Raw genomic sequence first — 23,117 nt, 5'->3', positions numbered from 1 at the left:
GAAGAAGAAAGAAGGAAGTGACCAGAGCTTCAAGTGTGGTTCCGGTAGTTTTAGCAGCTGTTGATTGAAAAGTGGAACACAGAGGCCAGAGCTCGAGTGAGTAGGAAATTATATTCTCATGATCTGTGACTAGCAGATAGTAATAAAACCCCTAGTGAACATGTGTACATACAATTCTGTTGTCAGATGGTTTGTTGTAGATTGAAATGGCTGCTCCGAGGTCACAGCCAGCAGACTGTTTCCTGGAATTTCTGCAGGCAAGTTGTACATCCTGTAAACAGAAGCTCTCTAGATCCGTCACAACTCTACGGCACGTACTGCCAGGTATCGTGAGCAATGCGGTACCTAATACATAAGATCATTCTGTGGAGGCAGAGACAGCTAGTTCAAATCACCCAGAAAGTTGAAGGAGGTAGGGAAACTACTGCTGAGAAAATCAAATAACATGTATTTTGTCTTTGTCTGAATTTTTTTATGTTTTGATTTGGGTAACGGGGAAAAAAATATTGGAGACGATATCCTCAGTTACAAGGTCATTGGAAACAGACCGTCTTCCTACTTTCAAACACAACCTTGGGCATTTGGCATCGTGACTCACTACAAACAGCTGTACTTCTCAGGGGAAAAAAAAAGTGAGAGTGAAATTTCATCCATTGCTTACCTCTTCAGAAACAGTACGTACAGCTCATTTTTGTTCCTGCTTGCTTTGCAGGTTGTGATACTTGGAGGCTTGTGTGCAATGCGCCAAACGTCCCTGAGCACTGAGGTTGAACGAGCTCCATGATCTTCCTTGGATCTGGTCTTTTTTTATTCCTTTATCTGCCTTCATGATGCAATTGGGAGAGTTTTGGTTAGGGGTGGGACAAAAAAGTTCTGCCTTCAGTGAAGTTTGTCACCTTTCTCTGATATGACCTGTTTAGGACTTACTTATCTACTGTTTAATGAGTTTTAGCAGTTCTTTTTAAACTGTTCATGGTAGTTAATGGGAAACACAGGGGAGGGCTCAACTAGAAGTTAGACATCTGAATCAGAGACAGTCAACTCCTGATCCCTTTAGAATCAATAGAGAGTAATGGGAACTTCCAGAAGGTTGTTCATTTCATACTAAAATAAGCATCTAAGATCAGACAACTTTTCCTTTTCAACACTTGTTTCTCTCTGCTGACAATAAGGGGAGCCTTGCAAAACTATTTTAGCCATTTAACTGCTGGATTTCTAAAATAAGTTGAACTAGATCCTGCTCTACATGTCTTGCCATTAAAAAAAAAGAGTTGAGAAGGGAGTGGAGAGGAGAGGCAAATCAACTTCCAGAAAAAAGAAACTGAGTGATCATTTGTCTCTTATCCACTAGGGAACGAGCCGCAGAAAGTGGTCCTGATGCTTTTCCATATGCCTTATTTCACGTCCTTGGGACACAGGAATTCAAATAACTTTTAGGCCTTACTGAAATGGTATACCTAGAAAACAACCATAAAGGTAAATATTTACCGCATGGAAGAGTTGGAACACACATCCAACGGGTAAATGGGCAATGGGTAAACCTTTCCTAATGATTTGCTATTTGCCGTCATATTTACACTCAAGTTAGTTCAGAGAGTATCTTCAGAACCAATCTTGAAGGACTACGGAGAGACTCAGAGAAGCATTTGGCTCCAAAGATGCATTCCCAGTGGGAATAGCTGTGCTAACACCAGCAGTGTTCCCCTTCACCTGGAACCAGGATTTGTGATCCTTCAAAACTGAAAGTTTCGATATCACTCCAGGACTGGTACCTTCTACACAATCTTGATATTTTTGTAATCTGAAAAAAGAAAGACAAGCTCAAGAAGCTGTTAGCTACAAGACCAAAAAATTAGGTTGCTAATGTCTCCTGAATTATAAAGGTTTGAGGTAGATGTGGCACCTGTCCAGAGTTACTGGAGAGAGATTGCAGCAAACCATGAACTATGGCAGTGGGTGTTGTTCCTTAAAGCAGGGCGGTTGCTTTGTCCTGGGAGCTTTAAGCTGGAAAGAAAAGCACAACGTGTGGTGTACTTCTTAAATTATAACAACTCTTCCTTTTAGATCTAACAGATGGCCTGTAAACTCACACTGAAATAAGGGGGCTAGTGAAAATTTAAAATAAGTATTATGAAGGAAATAAAAAGCTAAAATGCCTAGCAATAATCTTCACTAAAATCTTAATACAGCACTGAGTCTTGAAAGAATGTCTCTGTCCCATAATAACCCCGCCTTTGAATGGCCCGGTCCCACCAAAAAGCAGAGTGTACAGTGTTGACCTGTTTGCATTGGAACAATTTCCTGAGCAGTATCAGTAACCATCTCTCTGTTTAAATGTCTGGACTGAATTCAGGAAAGAGAAATTTATCCTGCACTTGCCATTTAATAATCTCACCATGGTGTTTTCAAAAAAGGGGCAAAATTTCAGTCTAGAGAAAACCGAAAGGCTGCCTTACATTTGTACTGAGAACATACTCATTTCAGTTGGGTTGTGTCCAGTTTTCTGAGAGATCTACAGTAAATTCTACAAAAACAGAACAAAAAAGGAACTGCAAATATTCTTCATTAAACTGTTTGGAACTTGTTAACAAAAAATATGTATCTATGAAGAGCTATTTCTTCTGTAACGTTTTACATTGCATATATCTCTGTGCTGGTGAAAAAAAGGTGATCTTTTCCATTATAAAAGTACAACAGACTGAACTGAGATTTTATAAAAATGTTTGGAATTGCTTAGCTATAAGAATACTAGCCTTGAGTTGCAAACAGCTAGAATAACCGTAAGAATTACGGTTCCTGCTTCTGAACTAGGAAAATACAAATACGTATTAATATCAATTCCATTATTCAATGGAAAAAAAAAAATCACATCTGAATAGGCAAAGATAGACCTCACATGTCAGAGCGCGCCTTACTCTTTATAAAAAAAAACCAAAAAACACAGTTTACTCAAAAAAATCAAGATTTTAATCAACCTCTGGGAGAAAATTTTACCATTTTGTGGAACCCAGGAAAGATCTGACAAACTAGAAAAAAGTGTAAAGCCTCTAACATCGCAAATTTCTATTGTACATATTGTACACATCATATAAGATGACCTTTTTTTATTCTTTGCCCAGATTTCACCATTCTCTGGAAGTGATACTTTTATTTTGTTCTACCCTTATGTTCTAGAATACTGCATAAAGATCTAGTGTATGCAGAACAAAGACGTTTATTTGTACAAACATCCTGACCCCAACCAAAGCCTAGTAGTAGGGATGAGTTTTATGAGTGGCATAGAATAATGGGAATATATTCCATTACCTGCTTGACAGTATATACACTGCTGTGTGTGACTTCTTTCAAAGCCAAGGCGCTCAATATGGTTTCAGACAGGTTTTTTTCCAACTTTGAGTGAACACATAGGCTACCACCCAACCTGAGAAACTTCGCACTCATTATGGTGTCTGTAACTTCCCTGTTTCTCTCTCATTCTCTCCTTCTAACTGAAAACCTGACAGGTATGCAGTGCACCCTTTCTCCACACGGTTTCTCCAGTGTTTGCGTTCAAGAACTGTGACACAGGATGTTCAAGAAAACATGCCGGGCATCAGTCCCTGCTGTTTCGGGAGGACTGCACTGACAGGAAGGTCTTTGATGGATTTGACTTTCTAAGATTTCAAACCTCTTATTTAGGTCTTTATTAACCTAGATTGTTGCAAAGCCCAAACAACTACTACTTCCATCTTTTAATCAGGTCTGAATATTGATTTTCTGCCTAAATAAATAATACACGCTGCAAACCGACTCTCTACTATAACACTTACCCTTTATCCATATCACCACCTAATGCAGGAATGGACTGTTACCAAATCTTTTAAAGTTTTTCCAGGATTTCTTCATAACAGATTAGAAATGCTATCTTTCTTAGGGAAAGATGAGAGTCCTGATCAGAAATGTTTATATTTTCTTTAAACTGTAAACTGTAATTCACAAAAACAGGGAAACCAGATTACACAGAACTATGTAAGAATGATGAATATTGCAAAAAGAGAAGAGAGGAGAAGATAAAGCTCTGGAACAGAAACATCTAGTCATAAAAGTTTGAATTTCAAAATTTATACGCACATATCAAAAAGATATTTTCTCTTTCTTATGATTAACAAAACTTACTCAAGCTTTTAAATTAAAAATAATGAATTCAGAAACACCTTTTTACCTTTTAATTGATATACACGTTTTAATTGCTGAATGAAGATGCAATCTAAAGTCAGTAGAAGTGTACTTTGCTAAATATACAAATAGCAAATGATCCCTTTCTGTGTCGCAGAGATCACAGTACACAGAATTTGAGCACTTCTTCCCACAAGCTCTTTCTTTCCAGAATCACTTTCCACGTAGTGGAAGTGTGTTTTGTAAGAGTGAGGCAGAGGCGGGAGACAGACTCTCCTGCCCATATGTTAGTGGTGAGGGGTATTAATATGGATAACACTACTTTCCCATGTCTACCACTTAACTGTAGCATCTTCAGAAACTGCTTATGGTTAGAATATCTCAAATGTATCACAAACTAAAATTAAATATCTAAATATGTCTTTATGTCGGAAACTATGGAGCGACCTACTTCACCGCTAACGTGAATGCCGAAAGCAACCCGAACTTTCTTCACAAGCTGTAACAACGCCAGTTTTCCACAGTCAGAACTTGATGTTAACATTAACGAACCAAGACTGGGCTTCAAAGCAATGCTTATGTTTTTGTAACCCAGAAGGGCTTTGAAAAAAAACAAAAGGGAGAAAAGGGAAAATGTTGTGACACTAGACATATTATCAGAGAAATTTAGATAATTCTGAACAGACAGCAAATATTATTGCTTTTTACAACATATATTTGTACCGATTTACTGTTTATAATTGGACTCATTAAGAGCATAACTATCCTAAATAGAGCTTTTCAGAAAGAAGAAAAAAAAATCACAGAATGTACCATTCATGGAACACACAACCGTTGAATAAAAATGAACTATCAGATAACCACTAAAACATATGATGTGGCTATAACGTAATATTTTGTCTTTGACTATCGAATTCCAATTTGTCTCTTAGCAACATGAAACAGATTTTTTTTGTTTAAAACAAAGCACAGAAATTGGTCGCATGCTTTGCCTTGCGCAAATTGTGAGTTTTAGCTCCTTTGTTAAATATTCCATTTATTTTGGTCATAATCCCAAAAGAAACAATTCGTTCAAACTGTTCAGCCAAACACAACGTCATTTGGCAAACCGCCACGGTCCTCCATAAAGCCAATTCCCTGGAGATAATTGTTGGCACATATCAGTAGTCCAACATCTAGAACAACACACTGGTTTTGAAACATGGGCAAATACAGGCCCCGCTACATCCTCCTTCACAGACCTTGAAGTTCACCGCCGGCAACCAGCGATGTCTGACAATACACAGAATCAGGTGAACCTCCTGCGCTTAAATGCAGACTCAAAAAACGTGGTTTGCCAAAAAGCAGTATTACCGCCCTGTAATTACTTTAAGGCTGATCCCCAGTCAGTAATTAGCACAGTTTTAGACTCCGTTATAATCATTTATGTGTTGCAGTCCTACAAATCCTGCTGAACCCAAGACAAACATCCTATTCTAACCGTATATTCGTTCTGTCCCCGTTAACATCTGCACTGTTTGTCATCCGCAGAGACACGAGTACCCCGAGGTGCTTCTCAAAAGCGTAATTGGTCTGTATGGCCATCGTTTGGGAGGTATACTATTAATTGCCGAATTAAAGAGAACACTAAGATGAGACATTTTAACACTGTTTTAAAGCAGAGCACAACTGTTCCACTGCTGGATCAAAATGATCTTCCCTGCATTAATAGTTTTGTTAAGGTATTGACAAAGCTGAGCATGAAGTGTGCAGGAAAAAAAAATGCTTTCAGTGATTTCAATTAGCAGCACAGTTTATTCTGGATTCTAGAGATTTCGGATTATTCTGTGGTTATTTACTACAATAAATGGTTCTTGCAAAACTGCTCACAGACGTGCAGTCCCTCGTAACAAGTGTGGCCTTATGCTAAAAGCCTGAAGCCTCCAGAAGGGGTTTTTTTGCCCCCTTTCATACTCGTCCTAAAGCTGTAAAAAAAACCCCAAACCAACCAACCCCGCCACAGTCGTCCTTCAGCGCCTCTTCTGAAACCCAGTACCGTTAATAGGGCTATCCGGAGGGGGAATAATTCACAGGGATGGTTCTCCTGCCGGCGCTGCCCAGGAGGACAGGAAGGCTGGCTAATGCCCCCGGCCCTGCTGCCGGTCCGGGCCCTGGCCCGGGCCCTGCTTGCCGGTCCGGGCCCTGGCCCGGGCCCCGCTGCCTTCCCCTGCCCAGTAACTGCACACGAAGCGAGTTTCTGGGGGCCGGAGGAAGGCAGCTGCAGCTGGCCGTACAAACCACGCAGCTCTGTTGATCTCAAATAGGCGCTCCCGCTAATTGCCTTTCCTGTGCGGGCTCTGGCGATGAAAGCAGGCGGCGCAGCCGCCTCTGCCGGCGGCCAGGCAGGGACGGGAACGGCCTTTGGGAAAGGAGGGCAAAGGAAGAGCCCGGCAGCTCCCGCCGCCCCTGCCGCATCCTCCCGCCCTCCCCCATTTCCTCACACAAAATACTGGACAGAATATTTTACCGATATGTTAAGATATGCCGTAAAGGCTCTTCTCCTTCCTCACTGAAGATACAGCCCTACGGTTTTGCAGTATATTTCAGTATCTTTTAAATAAACTTATTTAGTGTTAATAAGCAGCTTACTAAATTGCTTTCCCCTAACTGATCTTTATACAGCGATTCCGTTTAATGAAATCCCTTCAGTCTTGTTGGAAGAATTTTATAAAATTCACTGGATGACAGTAAAAGAGGCATATGCTTGGGCATATTTTTTTTGCTGGTTTCTGGTAACAAGTAGAAATTTGTCTTAAAATAGTGTCTCTTTCCAGCCTTTTCCCTTTTCTGGGATATCTAACTGTTCTACAGTCTCCATACTCTCTCCATTTCTCATAATAAAATTTGTTACTATGACAAAAAAAATCCACTAAAAAGTAGAAACTGTTCTAGTTATTCAATTGTTCCATTACCCAGCCACCAAGATTTAAATTTCAATATATTTTTGGAAGCACTGAACAAAGATAACTTGGGTACATTTTTAGACAAGCCTATTTACTTTTGCGTTTTTTAAACAGTCTATTTTACATCACAAGAAACCTCTGACAGATCATAGCCAGAATATTAAGGTAAGCAGCAAAAAAATAATCTTTAAATGTGGACACAATTGGTTCTTGTACTGAAATGTCTGTTTATATTGATTTCAGATACGGAGGAACAGACCAAGAAAAACAATCTGGTTAAATTGAGCCACTGAAAGTCCAGCTGAGCCTGTTTAAATCAATATAATTGTCAATTTAGATATGATTCTGGTATCAAAATCTGGCCATTACTTAAAACAGCAAAAATGAAAAAGGAGTTTTAGGAATTTGGAAGTCAAATGATAGACTACAGACATCAACAGGTTTGAACTGGTCTCTAAACTTAAAGAATTAAAACTTAAATAATTGATACTACCTACGTATACAAGAGAAGTATCTAGCTGTAAGATAGAAACCAGTCATTTTAATATTTTTAAAAAAATATTTGAAATGAAAGAATGTTATTTAAGCAAGGGAGATTAAATACAAGTATCAGCCAGAATCTGAAACGCAGTATTTTGTTGGAACAAAAATGAGAAACTGAGGGCAACATGAAAGCAATACATCTTCAGTAAAGGCAATTTTTTAAAATAGATTTTAAAAAAGATATAAAAATCTAACAGTATAGTTGAAGCCTAAGGAGAGGATCTCATTCATTTTTAATCTCATCTTAACCTCATTTTTAAAGCAATTATACTCATTTTGCCTGTATACACGTCCCTCCGTGTGTGTGTGTCCATCTTTCCGTGTCTCAGAGAAGTCAACTTAAACATCTGACAAAAGGCAGCAGAGGTCTTCAAGAGATTTGCTGCTACAGCTGGTCCATACGATACCTGGCTCAAGAGCTGCATGCAGTCCGTGAAGCCTTTGGCCAACCCTGAAGTAAGAGGCACAGCATCGCCCCAGGCTCACGGAGCAGCCAGCCCGGGCAGTCAGCACGAGTGGCACAGCCGAAGATGCGTGTTGGTCCACACTAGCCGCAGAGCGCAAGGTCCCTGTCCAGCCATCAGGAGAAACGAGGGTGGAGGTCAGGAAGAGGAGTTTAAGTACTCCAGTGGGGAAGGTAGAGGGGACACAAGGGAGATGCAAGGTTGTTCGGATGAATAACGAGGTGCCAAGTCAGAGGAAAACAGACCATATTCTGTTAGTCGCAGAACTGCTTGTTCAAACAAGAACCCAACAGTCTCTATCTCTGCCTACTTATAACATTTTCAAAACTAGTAAAAATGAAAAAAAGAAAAAATATCACTCAAAAATCCCAGTATGGAACGGGTTAGGATACTGTTCAGATTCTGCACAATGTACTTGCACAGAGCAATGGGAATTAGAGGGTCAGCAGACCTCTAGGGAATCTCCCTTGCTATTTACTAAATACTTTTAATTCCCTAAAAAGCCATGGTAACCTTGTAATGACCTTACTGAGCCACAATTCTTGTGACTGCTTTGTAACATTATAATTTCTAAATTGCTACCCAATCTTACAGATTTTAAAAACTGCAAAATGCCGCATTTTTAGAGGTAGATGGGCATTATGTGTTGTTCTGAAGATGAAATAAGGTCTTGCAGTTAATACAGAAACTGAGCATCCTGAAGTATAACCAGGAATTCAGGAGAGGAGAGACTGCTCACATCTTTTAGGAATTTACTCTGTAATCTTTAGCAAACCACTTTATTTTTCTATGCCTCCATTCCCCATATGTAAAACGGGGTAATACTTGCTGTAAAGATAAAAGCTGTCACGTGTGTCCTCTTTTTAAAAACTACATGTCATAGAAAAGCCTCTAGTTAAACAGTTAAAACCATTTCTTGCAAATATTAAGGAAAGATCAATTTTCTTTGTTATCCAGAACAAAATTTCCCTGAATATCCTCATTCAGTATGTCACATCTGTTAAGCAGTTTGGTTCTTTATACAAGAAGTGATCATATGGAGTCTACAACTTTACCTTTTTTAAAATTAGCCTTATAAATATACTAGCAGTCTATAAAAGTTCAGTAAGTTTCTTACTACATTATCCTGACAGAGACAAGAATCACAGACATAAAGCTCATAACCCTATCTGAGACTGCACTTTAGATCACTTTTCAGACAACTTTTGAGCAAACTATGAAGGATTCATGTTTCACTGTCATACGTTCAGTATGTATGACAAATGATGACAACTACATGTATGTAAATTAGGCGAAGATAAAAGTCCTACGGCAAACACAGTGGCTAGATTACCCATTATGTTCTTTTGACTTTGATCCTTTTTCAGGTATTCAGATATGCTTAATCAAATCAGATTATTGATTCCAGCTTTGGTATTAAACCAATCAGTGGAAAAAGCTGGAAGACCTCACAAAAAGGTACAATGACTAACAGACGATGAGCCAGCCTGAGTGTGTAGTGACAGTCCGTCACACATCGATACAAGTTTGGATTCTGAACTGAAGCCCGAGCTGTTGAATCAGAGAGGCTGGAAAGTATGCAAAGGCATAGCACTGCTCTCCCAAAGAGGGTGCGGGGCACGGCGAGAGGACTCTTGGCATCGTCCTCAGGGGAATAGTTTGGCTCACTTAAGGACCGGCTCCAACAAGTTCTGAAGGAAGCTATGCTCAGGCCTTCTCTGCAGGGGAACATACTTTACGACACGGGGCCTTTGATGGGGCTCTGGGTAGGAGTTTAGAAGACGCCTGAGATAGCTGTATACCTACCTGAAGATGAATGGGGAATGCGTGACTACATCTCTGTATATGAAAAGAATAAACGGAAGTAGCTAACGTGAGAAAGAACATGGAGAAAATTTCTGTGAAGCGAATAAATAAGATAGAGATAGCAGAACTGGTGTATGATCCTATCTTTTTCTTAGAAAATGAGAAAAAAATTCTTGCAAGTTAAAGCATCTTTATTTTCTCAATTGACGGTATTTGAGCTGATACCCTCTAAGCTGTGAGCTTGAAAAAGTCATTTCATATTAAAAGAGAGCTTTTACAACTCCAACTTTAACATCACAACACTCGGATCACAAATTACATTTACTTAATTACATTTACATTTATTTAATATTACATGCATTTTTAGACACTGATTCACATTGTTCATTTGCACAAGTAGTAATTCTTAATGTACAAGTAATAACCATTGCTGTTACGGTGAAATTCAGTAGCATGCACTGCACACACTCGTGTGCAAAGTTATTGTTTACACTTAGAAAATTTTAAGGTCATGATTTCTAAATTAATATTACACATACAGCTTAATTTTGGTTTTATGCAGACATTGCATAGTTGATGATTAGCTTCTCAAGAAAGACTGGAATTGTGGTACCAGTATTGTTGAAGCAGATCAAGTGACAGTAGCGAACAAGAAGATTTGAAGAAGAGGCATAACTTTCAGGGTTGAAAGGTCAGCAAGCACAGCCTGGGATAAAAAACAAAAAGGCTTGTTAAACTTGACATTTGAATCAAATTTCTGTAAAGGAAGTCAAGAAGTCAGAAGAAGATTCAAATCCTACAATACTAACAATAATTAGATTCAGACCTGGCTAGAAACAAATTACGCTGTTTTATGTTAGTGCCTTATTGTATTATTTTTCATTCTAACATTTCAAAGAAAAAGCATATGTTTACGTATATAAACCAAGTAACTTTATTTTAGCCTTTAGCCTTACTTCAAATATACATGGCATCATGGGTGAATAAGGGGTCTAACATTTCAACTTGCTTCTAAAAATAATGGGGAATTAAGAATCCTTATCCTGTGGCTTGGATAGTACTTGTGAAGTAAGTCCAATGTAATGACTCAAATAGTCAATGTCTTCTCATGAAAGTATGTTGAAAAAAAAAAAGAAAGAAAGGGTCATCACAAGCTCTCAAAGTTTGAAAAAAATACATCACCAGATTTTTGGGAAACAATATATTTTAACAAATTCCTAGAGATAAACAATAATAATCTTCACCTTAACGACTTAATTTTCTTCATTTCCCATCTGTAAAATGACAGTACTTGCAGTGAAATTTCAGATTCAATATTGACAAAAATAATCTTGTAAAATTTTTGTAATATCAAAAAGCACAGAAGCAACTACATTAAAATGCACTGAGAAAAAAGGTGCAAACCGTCACAATATTTCGAAAATAATATATCCCACAAACATAGATTATATATTAAGAGACAAAAAAAATCTGATTGTACAAAATAATTTGATAACATTGCATTTTTGTAGCAAATATACTCTTTTATTTCTTTTTACTCCAGAAAAGCAGTATTATGTACTGCATGTTCACAATTTCCTTAGTTTTTTATCTAAGGTAAGAATTTAGGCAGAAAGATTTGCACTATGCACCACGTGCCATGCGAAGCTTAAGTTACTCTTGTTGGCAAAGCAACAGAAACTATTTCAATCTCCTCTAACTGAAACTTATCCTTACTTCAGCTGCAGCCAGTGATGTCACCTCCATCAGGTTGACTGCTCGGAAAGCAAACACAGCAGCTGCCAAGACTGAAAGGAAAGACCCAATATTTAAGTTGCTGACCTGTTAATTAGTAGTTAGAATTTATCTTGATGTAAAATACCCGTTCTCACTCCCTCAGAGTAACTATTTTGATTCTGAAGAATAATATACAATGGATGGCCGTGTTCGAGTTTCTTTGGCCATTCTTTAAAACACAACATTCTTCCAGAAAAGTCTGAGTGAAAATGCTTGAGTTTCAGGTGACTAGCTTTTAATTAAAAGGGACAAGGTGATTTACAATTAGTTAATTTCTAAGCCAATAATTTTAATTTATTTAAATAGCAATATTTCAGTTGTGAATATTATATAACATTAAAAACACCATTCATTTATTTTGTACTATCTTACATAATTGTATTTCTCTACATAGCTGTCTTACATGAACCAAACCCTTTTCTCTTCTCTTCACCTACTTTGCATTTAAAATCTGACCCAACTGAAGATACATGTCTTCCTTAGAACCCCCATCTAAAACCTTGCATAAAACTTGGGACAGAATTTCCTTTATAAGAAATAAGTACAAAACTTTCAAAGCCTCTTAAAAGATGGGGCTTTGAAAGAAGAAATCCAGCAAAATCTGGGGAATTCTCAGTTGCTCTAAGTACTGAAGAAGTACTTGCCATAAATGGGTAACATGAATCTTGTATTCTGTGAAAGGTGATAAACTCATTTATTGTTACCACTGAAGCTGAGAGAACATCCTATGTTCTGTTCACAGACCACTTAGCATTTTTGGAGTGCTGTCATAAAAAAAAAAAAATTACCTCGCATATTTTTGTTAGAGATGCAGTATTTATGCAGTTCTAGTTTTCTAAAAGTTATACTCTCTGACACGTATGTCATCTACTTTCAGCATTCAAAGAGCAACTATTTTCTTCTTGTCACAAAACACATTGAAGCTAACATGTATTTGCCTTACATCCACCTGGACTTAACACATTTTGTAAAAATAATTATATTACCAGCAAGAATTTCTAGAGAGTTGTATCCCAGGATTCTGTCCCAAAGAAGCAAGAGCTGATCTGTAGCTAAATAACCAGAAAATGCCCGTACCATCCATTTAAATGAAATTCGTAGCCTGCAAACAAGTGATAAACAATAGTTATTATATTTCTGTCTCCCATAATGATCAGACAGATCCTCTATAAATTGAAAATATTTTATTATTCTTCTGCATTTCTCTTCCAGGAAGAATAGCCATTTTCTCTTGCTGCATTAATAATCAATATTTTTGTTTGCAACAGCCATCAGAAAACTATTTAGCATCTCATTTGACAAAGTACTAATATCATTAAAATAGTCTGACCAAGCAATCACATTAGAGGGATCCTCAGCTATTATCACCCCCAATGTTTCATCCTTTCTGCTTTTATGCTATTATGGTGGATACCAATTATAACAAGATTTTCAGGTTCTGTTGCACTTGGTGCCATGAGTACACTACAGAATGACAGCCTCTTGCTCTCTCTCCCCTTCCAGTAGCTTCTGCTGTAACTAACATATCTCTGTCTTCTGTCCTCTAGGAAATAAATCACTTAGTTCCATGAGATCTGACATGAATAACTGAAACTTAGCTAAATAATGCAGCATTTCTCATGGAACAATTCTCCTCTCTTCTTCACAGAACATACAGAAGAAATATGCACAAAGCACATATATGCAGGTTAGAGGAAGGGCTCCAACTGACTTTCAAGGAAAAATGGCACATTGATGTTTGCACTTTTGAATAATTTCCCATAGCTTTTAAATCAAAATACTGCAGAACAGCATTTTCTGAACAATGAATCTGCAACATTTGTAGCAAGTCAGAAAGAAGTACTTACGGCTGAGCCCCAATTTCTCGAAGGTGATAAAAGAGCTGGGGCAGATGGGTTTGTAGAAGAGTCTCGAACAGCAAACACAATGACACAATGCCCTAATGAAACAAGATCATATCCTGAATACTAACACTCATCCTGTCAAATCTGATAAAACAGTATCAGCATGTAAGTATGCATGAATTTTTAATTCAAGCAATAAAACACTATTAATGATATAATACATAGCTCACGTAAGCAGGACAAACAGCTCTAATGCCTTCAGTCACTAAAGCCTTGCTCCTACAATTCTATGTATGTATTAGCAACATAATATATTTTGATAGTCCCTTTCAGCTGTAAGTTACTTATGGTATTTGTATGTCAGGGTCTAAGTACCTAGTGGGTTATTATAATATGACCTACTTGAAATATTTCCACTTCGATGAAACAGAACTCAGTTACACTATATATACACTAAAAAACAGAGGATGTGAGAAATAATATATCTCTGAAACTAGAAACAAACAGCAATTACAAAAAGTTAAATGCAAACACATTTTAAAATTTCTTGTAAAAATTACCATGAAAATTAAAAGACTCCTGTCTGACTGGTTTCCCTGCTATTAATGACTGAAAGCACAATGCACAGCCTTGAAATGGTATATCAAGGAAATGATTTTCTTTTAACCAGGAAATGTTTTCAAAAAGTAACATAACTATCCAGCACTTTGTGAAGGAGAAAAAAAAATTACTATGTTTTATTCTTCAAAAATAGAAGATGAGCAAATTTCTTCAATTGTCTTACATTCAAGACAGCTGGTCCTGATCATAAACATAACTAAATTATTTAAAATTCATCTAGTAGTGCTAAAAAGCACGTGCTGTCACATAAAGCTACTTGAGTTAAAGAAACAGACATCAACTTGATATCACTGAAACAATATCTGTATATATATGACCCCAGAAAACACTAAAGTGTGTGTGCTTACATGTTATTGATTGAAATGAAAGCAAGTACGCATTTATGTAACTGCTTGAACTGAGAAACCTATTACACAAAAGACTTGACTCTCAAAAAAAAAAAACCCTCATAAAATGAGAACTGTACTATTTTAAAGTACATGATATTCTATAGCAAAGACTAACATTGGCGTAGAAAACAACAATATCCAAACTGGAGTTACCTAATATTCTTTCCAAGCTTGTATATAGTTTTCAGTCACATAGAAAATCATGACACTGTATATTATTGTTACATAGCAAACAGAATATCAAGTGAGTGGGTTTTAATTCCTAATGAACTTACAGAGGGATGAGAAGAGATGGAATGGAGTCTGAAGAAAAAACGCACATACATCTCACGGAATATCTGATACAATTTGGAAGGTTCATGGTACAGAAAACAAAGTGGAGCAACTGAAAGGATAAAAGAATTATAATTGACTCAACACTGTAAACTGCTAAAAGAGTTCAATGATTAAGTGCATGAAGCATGAGGAAAAAACAAGTAATTTATAGTAGTACAATTTACAAAAACAATACTAAACCAATTATTTAGACAGAGATATTTTATAATAGAGTCTATCATTTGATGTAAAAAGTTAAGAAAGGGAGTACAATACATTCTAGATAATAGTTCTATATATTTCAAGAATCTAAACCAATTAGAACCTGCTTACTACAGCGCTGGCTTCCTAAGCATAAGAAATACGCTTTAAGGATAGCTTCTCTGGGGTGTAGGGCAACGATATGTTGAACAATGCAAGTTTTTGATTCAACGGTCTATAACTTCCAGTGTGCTCTTGGGCTAGTGACCATCTCCAAATTGGTTCCCCGTTTGTAAGACTGGAATAAGTTTACTGCTTGAAGATGGGTGTTGTGAAAACAAAAATATTAAAAAAATAGCTTCTGGTTGCCACAATAACATCACGTAAGTATGACTGATTGATGGAGACCTGTTTATTTCTTATAAGATCTGAAAAACACGGACGTTTGGTACTTTACTGTTTAGAAGTGTTTTAATATACCTGATTCAAAATAACAGTTGGCTACATTTGTAAAGCAGCGGTTCTCAAACTTTTTTTCAATCAGTCCCTTTTTTCTTTTTGTAAAAGTCTAGCATATAGATAAATCTATTGTATGTATATGCTGTACAAACACAATCAGTTCCCCGCGATTTCTACGCCATTCATTCAATGCATGTTTCACAGACAGTTGTTCTCTATGCATTTCTGTAATCAGCTTTTTCATCTGTCCACTCACTCACCACATCTACTGCTTCATTTTACAGGCGCATTCATTCTGGATGACAGCTTACATTTTAACATACTCATAGTCCCTATCTCTAGATTCACCTTCCCTTCCAGTTTTATTTACACAAAGATAGGGATATGGATACATTTGTTGTATGTATACATATGCACGTAGGTATATGTACATATATATATATGGGTGTATGCATGTGTGAATTCATTTTCATACATATATCAGAGAAGGTGGCTTAATAGAAAATAATGGCGTATGTGTATGAGAGGTGGGGTGCTAAGGTAGCGTGAGATGTTCACAGAAATGTGCACTTACGTAGGGGTAAGAAAAGCAGAGGGTGTTACTAGTGTGCCTGTTTTTAAGGATTGAAGATGGAGGTGGAAGAGTTGGCAGCGTGCATATGTACATAAAGGCCAGGAGGATAACAGAACAGTGCCTGACAGTTGGCACTGTACGAGTGTATGCATGCGAACATGCAAAAGTGTATAGGATTTACATAAGGACCCAGATACTTCCTCCGAGAGCAGCACAGCCTGGAATACACGGGATGCTCTGCTTGGTCCCAGCTACCTTACCCACAGCCTGGAGTTACACTAGTGTTTCTGCTGCCTTACTTTTCAGCCTCCCTCTTTCTCACAACCAGCATATTCTGAGCCCTTACAAGGACAGAGGACAGGAGGGAGGGAAGAAGCTCACACCCAGTTTGAGAGACGCTGTTCTCAAGGGCAGAGTCAAATACAAACATTTTGAAAAGTGGTTTCACGCAGAAAAATTGAAAGCCTCCTAGTGAGTACCTAAGGAAGAGTTTGTAACTAAGCTGTTCATTACTTCAAAGACTTAGATTCCCTACTCAGGTTCAAATTTGCATTTCATATTTAAATCGCCTGATTTTAGTGATCATGTGATCATTAAACTTTCCAATTAGCAAAACATAGCATTTTAAGTATAATCTTAAAATCTGCTTGCCCTGTGATGCCACAAACACCTTTGATAAATCAAAGGAAAAAACTGGAAGGCTGTAACAAACAGTCTCACATTGTTGGAGTCTCTTTGCACTAGCTGCCTTGTTACGTCAGAGACCTGAGGAGATTTTTCTGCTCTTTTCCTAGAAATCTTGTTCCTCTGTGCAGTAAAGTAGCAACCATTCTATCATTTAATGCTCCTTTAACACTTGTTCTAGGCAAATGGATACAGCAACAGGCCTTTCACATAATTCATGTTTTTAAGAACTCTTTTCACAGGTAACTTGGTCTATCCAGAAGTGATACACAAGAAAAGAGCAATCTGTCAACAAACTTTATCCCTCTATTCATATACATTAAGATGTATAGCTCAACTATTAGCTCTCAAAGAAGGAACTCCCACACGGTAGCGAGCTGTAATGTGAGTAAACAGAAACAGCCTGGAATTTTTAAAATTATATACAACAGTCTTCATACACAAAGAAACAGAATACACACGTTTAAAAGTTGCAGAAAAGTACATACAGCTTTAAACTACAATACAATAAAAAGCAATCCTGAGGTTTTAAGAGTTTATGAGAGTCACACTTACCATACATAGAAAAGCCGTGAAAAGGAATTACACCTACAAAACAAAAATATTTTTTTTTGTTCTTTCATATTTCTTTTTATCCATGTAAAAAAAAATGTATTGTTCCCCCAAGTTTCTAAACTGTATTCTGCCTACCATAGGAATAAAATATTTCCTTGTTATGGCACCTGCAGTCTTAGATCTCAATCTTATAATTATTTAAGTACAGGAATTGTATCACTTACTTCAGTACAACCAACTACGTGCTTGAACACATGCTATAGTTCCTAGAAAGCCAAGTAAAGCTCTGTTTCCATGAAGTTATTACATATAAGCTTTGCTGAAATCAGAACCTAATTTCAGATAAATGACAACCTGTAAATGTCATGCACTGATAAGGAGGGAGCAGGAAAAAAGGAGGCCAAGACCTCTAGTCATTCATGTAGTACTTGGATAAAACATTTAGAGGACTTGGCAGTTGTATCATGACAGTTCTCTCCTCCGTTCTAGCTGATCTTAGCTCCCATTCATTAATTTTCATAGAGGACCGGTAAGAGAGAGCTGCTTTGGCAAAAGGTCATAAGGACAATGCTTCATGGCTACAAAGCTGCAAAGAACTGCAGAGGCAAAAATGGAAGAAGGGGGAACAAAAGTATGTGCTACAACTGACACCACTGGAACACAGAAGACATAAAAGACAAGGCCAGAGACACAGATTTAAGATTGGTGACCTAAGGCGTAAGGCCTTGAAAGCAAGAGCAAAGAGCTTGAACGTAAAATACAAATGCAGTGCAAAAACAGGGAAAAGATTCAATAGACGGGGATTGAAATGGTCAAAATAAGAGCTGAAAAAAAGAATTTTAATAACTGAAGTAACAACAGCAGCAATAGTATTAACTTAAAATTATATAGATTAGTTATATCTGAATTTTTAAAATGAACACAAATTTTGAAAGGAAAAGACTTTAAGGTGTGGTTTGTTGAGTACTGAAAAGCTGGGGGTTAGACAGTTTCAGCAGGTATCATTCAGATCTAAGTGGTGATACAAGACTGGAATACAAGCTGCTGCACCAGAAGTTGTTTTCCTTCTCCTTCCCACACACATAGACAAACTCCATATGTGACTACTAACACCAGGCTGAATGTGGTTTTGGAGTAGCTTCAGTCCAGCTTACTCCTTTAAATTAATGAATTTTGCAGAATAACAGCAAAACATAATTTGTAATAGAAAGAGAAGTTATCAAGTATTTGAGAAAAAAAATCCTGTATCTTTCCAATCTACCACTAGAGGAGGCAACAGTATAATTCTTACCATTTGGAGGATAGAAAACAGCATATTCTTCCATTCCAAGTTTTCCTGTGAATCATCAAACCACAATTAAAATGTGATTAAACTGTTAAAAGGTATGAAGATTTAAATTAAAAAGGTAGATTCTAAGGTACAATTTATAAAAATCATAACTAATTACATTATTGACCATTTGATATTGTCTAAAACAAGCAAGCAATGCAATTGGACAGGTACGGTGTCAGATCTAAAACTAAAACGCAGCACCAATACGGGAGGAAGACAAACAGCAAAAAAGAGGAGGAAGATTTCAGCAATGCTATCCCACAGAGATTTTATTTGGGTGTGTCTTAGGAGCTCTAAAGGTGTTCGCTGCAGACCTTGAGGACAGTGAAGCTCTATGAGGGGATAAGGTTAAGGGGACCTAGGGACAGGAAAGGCATTTAAAAAGATACAAGAACAGATAAAAAATATTCAAGGCTTCATTAAGCCTGCAACAGAGAGGAAGGTGGATGGTATAGTTTTGATATAACAAAAAAATATTTAAGCAAGCTGTTGGATACAAAAGATTAATTAAGTCAAGACAATCACTGATAGTATAGACTGACCATATAACTTTTTCTCTTCCTTGCAAAATGAACGTTATATTAGTTAACCATATTTTAACTATAGAACCTAATAATTTAAAATCTACTATTAAAAAAATAACAACTTATTTAGAAATAGAAAAGTGTTTTTAAGCATAATTACAACTAATTAAAAGCTGTAATTATTTTAGTTTTAAAATGAGAAAATTCAACTAGAAAATGTAATTACTTGTATGAAAATTTATAGAATATTCAGAGATCTTTTAGATCTCTGTGTATTTTGTTCACTCTACACAGAAGAATTTAGCACAGGGAACTTTTGTCAGGTTCAATGGAATCTGGACTTAGCTATTTTCCTGTAGCATGAATTGACTGAATTAAATTCAAAATTAACCTGTGAAGCTCTTGCCTGCTACCCCATGAAAACAAAACCAGTATTTTCCAATTACAGAAATCAGTTGTTTCATTAAACTAAAAAATACTTTTAACTTTTCCTTTCAATAGTTTGCTTGCTGTGCAGCAGGGAGTTGTAATCTGGAAGGAAAGTATTTTTAGCATAAAGCACATCTCTTGGAAAATTAGGCAAAAATAGGACCTACAAGCCTTTCGGATTTACACTGCACAGGTTCAACAGAGATTTAGATTTCAGCAACTTCATTCCCCAGATTTGTCTAAGAATAAGTAGGATGCTCCCCATAGCTGTGTTTCTGGGCTGCCACGGCTCTGTGCCTGAAGTGAGACCTGGGATCCCACTGCTGTTCAGCTCTCAGGTGAGCCCTTTGCTTGTTTCAAGAAGTAGGTAAAGAAAACTCCCTAATTCAGTTAAAGAGAGAGAAAAGACCTACAAAGCAATAGAGGAAGGAAAAAAAAAAAGAAAACAAACATTGCCTCTAGTGAACATAAGAAGCAGCAAGAGGAAAACTGTCAGCAGATGTCCTGTTCAAAAAAGTACTGGTACGGGGATGTCGTGGTTTAACCTTAGTTGGCAACCGAGTACGACACAGCCGCTCACTCACTCCCCCCACCCCCACCCCCCCCCCCGGTGGGATGGGGGAGAGAATTGGAAGAGTAGAAGTGAGAAAAACTTGTGGGTTGAGATAAAAACAGTTTAATAATTGAAATAAAATAACAACAACAATAATCATAATAATAATGTAATAATAATAATAATAATAATAATAATAATAATAATAATAATACACAAAGCAAGTGATGCACAGTGCAATTGCTCACCACCCGCCGACCGATGCCCAGCTGGTCCCTGAGCAGCGGCCCCCCCGGCCAGCTTTCCCCAGTTTATGTACTGAGCATGACGTCACATGGTATGGAATGTCCCTTTGGCCAGTTTGGCTGTGCCCCCTCCCAGCTTCTTGTGCACCTCCAGCCTTCTCAGTCGGTAGAGCATGGGAAGCTGAAAAGTCCTTGACTAGTGTAAGCACTACTTAGCAACAACTAAAACATGGGTGTGTTATCAACATTGTTCTCACCCTAAATCCAAAACGCAGCACTGTACCAGCTACTAGGAAGGAAATTAACTCTATCCCTGCCGAAACCAGGACAGGGCATCACATTTGGCTAAATACACTGGCACGAGGGACCAAGGAAGAAAATGGGAACACAGAAGGTGAACGTACATGAAAAAGAAAGTGATTGGATGGCTGAATGATTCAAGAAGGAAGACAAAATTAGGAACCTCTGGGTAAAGCCAAGGCAGGTGAGGATCTAAGAAGCAAGGAAACAGAGCCCAGAGGTATGGCATTAGAAGTTGGCAGCGAAGGCAAGTGGACCAAACCAATTCAAGATCCTTAGGGCAGCGAGGAGGGCGCAGAGCAAGCTCACTCCCCTGGAGTTCAGGAGAGCAGACTTTGGCCTCTTCAGGGATCTGCTTGGTAGAGTGCCATGGGACAAAGCCCCGGAGGGAAGAGGGGCCCAAGAAAGCTGGGTGATATTCAAGGATCACCTCCTTCAAGCTCAGGAGCGATGCATCCCAACAAAGAGGAAGTCAGGCAAAAACACCAGGAGGCCTGCATGGATGAACAAGGGGCTCCTGGACAAACTCGGACACACAAAGGAAGCCTACAGAGGGTGGAAGCAAGGACAGGTAGCCTGGGAGGAATACAGAGCAATTGTCTGAGCAGCCAGGGATCAGGTTAGGAAAGCTAAAGCCCTGATAGAATTAAATCTGGCCAGGGACATCAAGGGCAACAAGAAAAGATTCTATAGGTACGTTGGGGATAAAAGGAAGGCGAGGGAAAACGCGGGCCCTCTCCGGAGCGAAACGGGAGACCTGGTTACCCGGGACACAGAGAAGGCGGAGGTACTCAATGACTTTTTTGCCTCAGTCTTCACCAGCAAGTGCTTGAGCCTCACCGCCCAAGCCGCAGAAGGCAAAGGCGGGGACTGGGAGAATGAAGAGCCCACTGTGGGAGAACATCAGGTTCAAGACCATCTAAGGCACCTGAAGGTGCACAAGTCCATGGGACCCGATGAGATCCATCTGCGGGTCCTGAAGGAACTGGCAGATGAAGTTGCTAAGCCACTATCCATCGTATTTGAGAAGTCGTGGCAGTCCAGTGGAGTTCCCACTGACTGGAAAAGGGGAAACATAACCCCCATTTTTAAAAAGGGCAAAAAGGAAGACCCAGGGAACTACAGGCCACTCAGTCTCACGTCTGTGCCTGGGAAGATCATGGAACAGATTGTCCTGGAAGCTATGCTAAGGCACATGGAGGACAGCCAGCGTGGCTTCACCAAGGGCAAGTCCTGCCTGACTAACCTAGTGACCTTTTATGATGGAGTGACTACATCAGTGGATCAGTGGACAGGGGAAGGGCTACAGATGTCGTCTCTCTGGACCTCTGTAAGGCCTTTGACACGGTCCCCCACAACATCCTTCTCTCTAAATTGGAGAGATATGGATTTGATGGGTGGACTGTCTGGTGGGTGAGGAATTGGTTAGATGGTCGCATCCAGAGGGTAGTGGTCAACGGCTCAATGTCCAGATGGAGATTGGTGACGAGTGGTGTCCCGCAGGTGTCTGTATTGGGACTAGTACTGTTTAGTATCTTCATCAATGACATAGACAGAGGGATCAAGCTCACCCTCAGGAAGTTTGCAGATGACACCAAGCTGAGTGGTGCGGTCGACACGCCAGAGGGACGGGATGCCATCCAGAGGGACCTGGACAAGGTCGAGAAGTGGGCCCGTGTGAACCTCATGAGGTTCAACAAGGCCAAGTGCAAGGTCCTGCACCTGGGTCAGGGCAACCCCCAGCATCAATACAGGCTGGGGGATGAAGGGATTGAGAGCAGCCCTGCCGAGAAGGACTTGGGGGTACTGGTGGGTGAAAAGCTGGACATGAGCCAGCAATGTGCGCTTGCAGCCAATCATATCCTGGGCTGTATCGTGGCCAGCAGGTCGAGGGAGGGGATTCTGCCCCTCGACTCTGCTCTGGTGAGACCCCACCTGCAGTACTGCGCCCAGCTCTGGAGCCCTCAGCATAAGACAGACACGGACCTGTTGGAGCGGGTCCAGAGGAGGGCCACAAAATGATCAGAGGGATGGAACAGCTCTCCTATGAAGAAAGGCTGAGAGAGTTGGGGTTGATCAGCCTAGAGAAGAGAAGGCTTCAGGGAGACCTTATTGCAGCCTATCAGTACTTCAAGGGGGCTTATAAAAAAGATGGGGACAAACTTTTGAGCAGGGCCTGTTGCAACAGGACAAGGGGGAATGGCCTTAAACTAAAGGGGGGTAGATTTAGACTAGATAGAAGGAAGAAATTTTTTACGCTGAGGGTGGTGAAGCACTGGCACAGGTTGCCCAGAGAGGTGGTGGATGCCCCATCCCTGGAAACATTCCAGGTCAGGTTGGACGGGGCTCTGAGCAACCTGATCTAGTTGCAGATGTCCCTGCCCACGGCAGGGGGGTTGGACTAG

At 39.0% G+C, this 23,117-nt stretch overlaps 1 protein-coding gene across 1 annotated transcript in view; it reads right to left on the bottom strand.

Moving 5' to 3' along the window:
• Positions 1–10,080: 10,080 nt before the first annotated feature.
• The window catches only part of TBC1D19 (TBC1 domain family member 19), a 57,716-nt gene continuing 44,679 nt past the window's right edge, over positions 10,081–23,117 (bottom strand). The window contains exons 15-21 of the mRNA XM_076336067.1: positions 18,620–18,664; positions 17,329–17,361; positions 14,816–14,925; positions 13,534–13,625; positions 12,673–12,788; positions 11,627–11,697; positions 10,081–10,616 (exon numbers count right to left, since the gene is read on the bottom strand). Of these exons, the coding sequence (XP_076192182.1) occupies positions 10,542–10,616; positions 11,627–11,697; positions 12,673–12,788; positions 13,534–13,625; positions 14,816–14,925; positions 17,329–17,361; positions 18,620–18,664 (542 nt within the window). The 3' untranslated portion in view covers positions 10,081–10,541. The remainder of the gene's footprint in view (positions 10,617–11,626; positions 11,698–12,672; positions 12,789–13,533; positions 13,626–14,815; positions 14,926–17,328; positions 17,362–18,619; positions 18,665–23,117) is intronic.

This window comes from Aptenodytes patagonicus, chromosome 4, assembly GCF_965638725.1.
Source record: "Aptenodytes patagonicus chromosome 4, bAptPat1.pri.cur, whole genome shotgun sequence".
NCBI classification, from domain to species: Eukaryota; Metazoa; Chordata; class Aves; order Sphenisciformes; family Spheniscidae; genus Aptenodytes; species Aptenodytes patagonicus.
The sequence above is the reverse complement of the archived record's forward strand: the minus strand, read 5'-3'. Positions and strand labels throughout refer to the sequence as shown.